The 7,027-nt window shown below is 41.9% G+C and overlaps 1 protein-coding gene across 1 annotated transcript; it reads right to left on the bottom strand.

Annotated features, from left to right (window-relative positions):
* Positions 1-1,772: 1,772 nt before the first annotated feature.
* TNFRSF17 (tumor necrosis factor receptor superfamily, member 17) lies at positions 1,773-3,338 on the bottom strand. Its single transcript, XM_010188812.1, has 3 exons — positions 3,224-3,338; positions 2,750-2,881; positions 1,773-2,029 (listed from the first exon to the last, which is right to left on the bottom strand). Exons 1-3 carry the CDS (start codon positions 3,336-3,338, stop codon positions 1,773-1,775), a joined length of 504 nt encoding a protein of 167 aa, XP_010187114.1.
* Positions 3,339-7,027: the final 3,689 nt, after the last annotated feature.

Genomic DNA, 7,027 nt, shown 5'->3' with positions numbered 1-7,027 from the left:
CGCAGAAGGCACGAGGCTGCTCGGGCCCTGACAAGGGCGATGGGGGGGAGGGGGGCGAGTGTGGGGTAACCAGCACCCCCCGCCCTGTTCTCCTTCCGGGACAGCCCGGGGTCACCAACCAACCCCCGTGTCCTGGGCTTCCCCCCAGGACAGCCCGGGCTCGGCCTGGGGGCGCCAACCAACCCCGTGTCCTGGGCTTCCCCCCAGGACAGCCCGGGCTCGGCCTGGGGGCGCCAACCAACCCCGTGTCCTGGGCTTCCCCCCAGGACAGCCCGGGCTCGGCCTGGGGTCGCCAACCAACCCCGTGTCCTGGGCTTCCCCCTAGGACAGCCCGGGCTCGGCCTGGGGTCACCAACCAACCCCCGTGTCCTGTGCTTCCTCCCCCCAGGACAGCCCGGGGTCAACCTGAAAAGAAGTACTGGGTACATGAAAGATGAGGGAAATGGACATAAAATACACTGTACTGCCACATGTGCAGTGTACACAACAGCCCTGAAAGATCCATGTGGCAAAAAAACACTACAGAAATTGTGGACCACCTAATGCAAAACCATGGCAAAGTAACAAAGCCATTTTCTTGAATGCTGCAGACTCATTTTAAGGCATCATCTTGCTGGTTTGTATTTGTGCGCTGTCTCAACGCGGTGCTGTGTTATCGGCAATGCACGGCTCCGTGTGATGTGGAGCAACGGTGTAACCTTTTTTTGAAGAGTTCCTAGATAAAGTAATAATAATAAATTTAATGGCTCTGTAGGCCTGTTTCAGAGTTTTTGGCTATGTGTGGCTATGTGTGGCCATCTAACTAATAACTGACCCAAACTCTGTGGCCAGGCTCCTAAAGATGCTGTAATATTGAATGTTTGTAGATTCTGTGCAATAATTGTCTTTAAAAGAGTTAAATTCATCATTCATGCAAGAACCTGCAATAGAAAGTCAGCTACAAATAAAAAGATGGTTGTTGCTGCTGTCATTGCAGTTTTCCAGAAATAAAACTGGCCTAATACTAGGAAAATAACATCAGTGTTTGGGATGTGAGATGACAAAAGCATACTCCTAATTGTAGGCCACATAGCAGCCTAGCATGACTACAGTGAATCAGCAGTACTTGTACATATAGCAAAGGTAAGGAAAATGTCAGTAAAACCAAAATCTTCATAGAAAACAGTCTGAAAAACGCTTGGCACTTAAAGGAAGGTCTGCACCACCACAACATACGTTGGCTTCACAGCACCACCAGCTTCCATGGCATGACCGAGAGACGCTGTCTGATCTGCAGGGCGCCGCACACTTCAAAGGGATTCACTGTTAGAACATCCCTATTGCAAGCATCATAGGGGCTATTTGAAATCATTCTTTACAAGACTGGGGTGTAATGTGGGTCTTCATCTCTGCCTCCTGGAGCATTGCTTCTGTACCACCAAGCAATTTTTGGCACAAGATCTGCGTTTCTCATAAAATGTATCTTTCAGATGTGTTTATTCATGGGTTTGTATATATACAGCATATGTAGATACAATCTCTAAAGGCAGAAAAAGCCATTCTACTTAGGAACTTTCAGAAATTAAAAATTCCAATAACTAGTTTAGTACCTGAGAATAATATAGAAACACAGACCAAAGAGATACTAGAATTAGAAATAATGACAATATTATTGAAAGGATGTATTATCTCTAAGGATGATGTACTGGCCTTCTCTGCTGACTGCAAGTATTAGTATCTATACTGGAATAACCCATTTATTATTATGCAGTAAAAATATACTTCTCTCATAGTCACCCAGCACCCAGAATATAGTTGCAATAATCAAAAGATTTTGTGGTAACTAGAACAGTCGCTCCTTCTTCTGTAGCTGGCAATGGAAATGAAGTTTCACAGCCAGTCTGAGGTCGCACGAGGCCACAGTCACTGCACGTGCATTCTTCCACTGAATACATTAATGTTTCGCTTTGAAGTGAGTGTCTCGTTCCTTCTGTTTTCATGCTGCCTTCAGTATTAGCCTTGAGAATATTATCCAGCTCCACAGAAGAGTCTGTAAATATACAAAGTTAATTTAGTACATGTGTTGTGCTATATCAAACATAGTTACCGAAGATCCAGTTCCACTATGTTCCAACTGTCTTCCTAACCTTTGTGCAAGGTTTAAGATGTAGTTACATATGATAATCTGTTTGCTATGATAATATGCTTCAAGATAAGCATTTCAGTAATCTATCATATTTTCTAATCAGTTGTTATTTATTGGCTGAGAAATCCAGAAATATTACTGTTTGTAAAATGTAAAAATAACTAATTTGTTTCACCTTCCCAAAATATACCACATACACTTCTCACGGCCTAGAAGGTTAAGTATTTAATGTCTTATAAGATGGAAAGCTAACATTGAATGTATATCCTCCATCTGTGTAGAATTCCTTTTGCATTCATTGAGAAGATGAAACCCTTCTATTTTGCTACCGAGGCTTCATAAATGATTTCTCAAACACCAGCAAAAAAGCCAGGTATGAATATGTAACAAAACAATCCTGGCATGATCCAGAACTAACAAACAGCGACTGCTGCTTTTACAAGTTATCATCCGGATGTTTGATTCCCTGATAACTTCATTGAGACCATCTGAGGAATACAAAACAATCCAGCAGACAGCTATCAGAACCTGGAACATAAATTATATGCAAAATTTATACGTGCTGAGGGTAGCTAAAATGTACAATGGTCTAAAATTATTTTATAAAGAATCTTATTTATTCACCTGTGTTTTTCAGTTTTTCTTTTAGTTGCTTTAGATGCTTCCATTTAAACAAGACCATGAAGGTGAACAGAGTGAGCACTAAAATTACTCCTGAGCCCAGACAAATCCAAAGGACTCCACTTGAATCAGTACCTTATGAAATAAGAGAGATGCATAAAATTCATTGTAAGCAATAACCAATGGACAGTAAACACGTCCAACACATAAACCAGCTCCTATGGCACAGGAGTCATTTCTATTACTATTGAATGACAGCTGAACTAACGCCTGAGAGCTTTAAAAACTCACTCTTCTTAACACACGTATTCATGCAGAACACACTGCACGCATCCCATATTTCTGAGCCTATATGATATTCTGATAACCTCTTTCCAGATTTTAGATTGATTTAAGTTTTTATGTTTACAACTCTATGTAAAACACAACATGAAAATGCCCAGTATAGCCACAAAGCATTGTGGAAACGCTACTTACTGTTATCACAGTAGTTTTCACATGAAGGTGGCGGTGTACTAGAACAGCGAAGATGACACGGCTTACAGGAGAGCAGCAAATTATCAAAGTATTCATTTTTGGGGCAGTGTGCCATCAGGGTCAGTAATTATGGAACTGGGATGCCACAGAATTCGTAAAAGAGTGAGGACCTCTACAGAGGGCTTTTCAGTTCTCGGTTTTAGCCAATCTAAGAACAGCTGGCAATAACAGACAGGCTTCGACCAGAGCTCCACCACATAGTGTCGTGTTAAATAAAAAAGGATTTAACTCTGAGGCCCCCAAGGAATTGCTGTTCCTTTTTTGGCAACTCACGGTTCTAGAAAAACTGAACAGCTGCACCAAGATAATTTTCAGTGTAAATTTTATCTGAAACAGAAAGTGGTTATTTATAGAGGACATTTCTTGAACAGGTGCTGAACATTACAAACTGTAGAAAAGCAAGAGGATCTCCAAACATGAGTTCATAAGAACTGCTCTTGTCTTTAGAATTCTGTGGGTTATCTCATGGTGGTGGGCCATGGCGATGATGTTTTCCTGCAATATGCAAACTGTGCTCACTTTCTGTTCTTTTTGTCCCAGTCCTAGGAGCTTAAGATGAAAAAAACAAGAGGCAGGAGGCACAGCAGTAAGATATGACCAATGCAGTTTCAGAGTTTGCCACTGACTCATTCTGCAACTTCAGACAACATCCTTCGTACCTGTTTCCCTCACACATAGATGATGAAAGAATTACTTTTTGTAAATGAGTGGTTTTCTGATTTTTAATGAGCTACTGTTAAAGTGCAAGTTCAACAATTACTCCATAATTGTGTTGTACAGAATACATCTAAGACCCTCGGTTATAAGGAAAGATGAAAATCTAGAGATTTAGTCACTGGGATATTGCTCCTCCCCATGGCAGGGGTTGGAGTGGATGAGCTTTAAGGTCCCTTCCAACCCAAACCATTCTGTGACTCTGTGATTCTCGGGTGGCTTGATGAAACAAAGAGTTAAAGTTCATTTTGTGGACCTATGGAATACCCCTTCAGTGAGGTGCACGCTACACCTTCTATTTCCAAGTTTGAAACTCATGAGACTACATTGACGTGACTTTTCTCAAGCACATTAAGGAGGTAACATTTGTGGAACAGTAACTGAAGTCTCAGTGAGTTCAGTAAAAAGAAGCCAAGCTCTTACTGAGGATGTCACTGGTAAGACACAGCAGTTCAGAGGGGTAGTGGCAGCAAGTAGACAATGGTGATTTTGTACTGTTTTGTGTCCTCCAGGCAATGCACATTCTTCCCCTTTCCTCTGTGCATATTTTGACAGAGCAACACTAACAGTAGTTTGGAAGAAATCACATAGACCAGATAACAATATCTGAAAAATAATAAACGGAGATTCTCAAGGCACGCTGTAAACTCAGTGCTGCTATGTGGAACATCTTTAAGATGATCTATTGATGCTACACAGGTACCCTCACCTTGAGGCAGAGATGCTTCCCAGTGGATGTAACCCAAATATAAGACTTCTGGGAAAAATGTTAGAGATGAGTATAAGACTTGACGTTGCTTTACGAGTACAATTAACAACTAATGAAAGGAACTACAGGATATAACTCCTGCTGTAAGCAGTAGTATTAGGCTTCACAACTACTTCACTTTTTGCTAATAAATTCTTTCTTCTGTTTTCCTACTCCAGAAGAAGTGTATGTTTTCACCTATTGGCAATGGCTTCACTTGTGTATGCAAAACACCTCTCTCTCCAAAGCAGCACGCTGCCATTGTACTCTAATACATCTGCTGCACGATATGCAGAAGTGTTAATATTGTGATTCCTAAAATAATTGTGACTCAGATGCAATGACCTACATTCTAAATTGAAGTGAGCTGAACACAAGAAACCGACCCAGCAGATGAATGCCAAGTGAAGTTTTTATTTTCTACCTCTGCTTTTATAGCTACAGAGAAGGACCTGACTTTGCAGCCGATCAGGATGTTTGCATACTACAGCACTTTCCCATCCATCATTCCCATACTTTACGGCCAGGTGTTCCAAGACAGAGATATCGTGCCACACACCACGCATACCATTCAGCCAGGGTTCTGGTCGAGATAACCCAGGCACACTGTGCTTTGTGTAGTTTTGAACTCCTACTTTTAGGCTGGCCCAAGGTCCTGTCATACTTAATAAGAACATAGTTTAGTCTTTTAGAGATTGCCTTTGTATAAATCCCAGCTGCTCTTTATTCTCTTAATAATGTTCTCATGAGAATCCCAGCTTCTGCAGTGCCTTGGTTTGCAGCCTGTTGATGTTTCTCTGCAACTGTCCCTGCTCACTGCAGGGGGGTTGGACTTGATGATCTTTAAAGGTCCCTTCCAACCCAATACATTCAATGATTCACTGATCTGTAGGACCCTGGGGGTCACAGATCAGTACTGTTCCCTCCTCTTTCCAGCCACAGCCTAAAAAACCGAGGAGGCCTGAGCGCTTTTCCTGGTTTCCTGGGCCGTTTCCTGTCGCATCTCCAGACAATTGGGCCTACCTCCACTGCTTGGCAGCATCCACCACCACCCGCTCCTGGCACCACTGCGGTCCCTGGTGACGAGTCACAGTGGTCACAGCAGCCACGAGGCCCTGCTGGGACACTTCCACTGGGGACTACTGGGATCGGGTTTGTATAGAGTTAAATATCCTTTGTCCCTTATTCATTCATTTTTCCTTTCTCTGATTCGTTTTTGGTTTTCATTAAACTTGTTACAGTCTCAACTTCCAACCTTGTGTGAGGCATCTCTTCTCTATTCCCTTTTTTTTTTCCTTCCCCTGGGAGGGTGGGGGACAATAGAGAGAAAATCCTGCTCCTTGTTTAGTTTGGGTTTGCCCTGAGCCCTAAACGGAGACATGCAGAAACAACATAAGAAAAGAAAAGGAAAAACAATTCTTAAATCTGCTTCTAAAAGGTTTCAATCTGACTCAAGAGTGACACCCAGGGACCATCTATAAAGATTAGTATGAAATATAATCTGCTCTCATAATGTGATTATCGACCACTGACAACTCCTCTCTGAACTTCTGGAAGCTGTAAAACATTGGTTTGTTGTTTAGAAAAGCAATTTGAGACTACTGTTGATTCTACTTGGATATGAAGCTACTGAACAGGATTTCAAGGTATCAAATCATTTTTACTAGAGGATGGAGTACAGGTAGGTACCAGCACAGCACAGACCAGGAGATAGTATTTTGGAGCTGTACTTTTACAAGATCTCTGGATTTACAACCTGCTATCATACGAACAGAAGACCTAGAGCTCCATGCTGCTTTGGCAGAACACGGGCATACCAAGCACAGAGCATCTCCTGCCATGAACCAGATTTGACTGTTGGTTTCCTTCAACATCTGGAGAAGTCTAAGACTTCCAGAAATCCTTGTCAGTGCCTATTTTTAATGTGTGTAAAATGGGCATTACTTTCATGACAGATATTAGTCATGTGAAAAAGGTAAGAAGAATTTTCTCTCTCACTGTTTAGTTAGAAAAAAGATATCGTGAGTTTCAACACTGAAATAATAAAGTGAAAACTCTGAACAGGAAACCAAAGAAAGTAATACTATTATATCAATAATTAAACATAGAGACTAAAATTCATCTCTCACAGAACAGTAGCTTAAGGTCTACTTACCACACAGAACCTCAACAACAAAGCTTTGTTCTGACACAGCTTTGGGGTTTCTCTGTTCGTGCTTATGCCAGCTCTTTTGCCTGACTGTACTTCAGAAATCCTGCTGGCATGATTACACAGCACTTAC

Source organism: Mesitornis unicolor, unplaced genomic scaffold (assembly GCF_000695765.1).
Source record: "Mesitornis unicolor isolate BGI_N332 unplaced genomic scaffold, ASM69576v1 scaffold26037, whole genome shotgun sequence".
NCBI lineage: Eukaryota > Metazoa > Chordata > Aves > Mesitornithiformes > Mesitornithidae > Mesitornis > Mesitornis unicolor.
Note: the sequence above shows the minus strand (reverse complement) of the source record. Positions and strands in the feature narration are given on the sequence as shown.

What these genes read in the sequence shown, in the direction of transcription:
- TNFRSF17 (XM_010188812.1), bottom strand. Translation starts at nt 3,338, where the DNA reads ATGGCACACTGCCCCAAAAATGAATACTTTGATAATTTGCTGCTCTCC. An exon ending in TGAAAACTACTGTGATAACA is followed by an intron (nt 2,882 to 3,223) that starts GTAAGTAGCGTT and finishes TTATTTCATAAG; the next exon opens with GTACTGATTCAAGTGGAGTC. An exon ending in AGAAAAACTGAAAAACACAG is followed by an intron (nt 2,030 to 2,749) that starts GTGAATAAATAA and finishes GTATATTTACAG; the next exon opens with ACTCTTCTGTGGAGCTGGAT.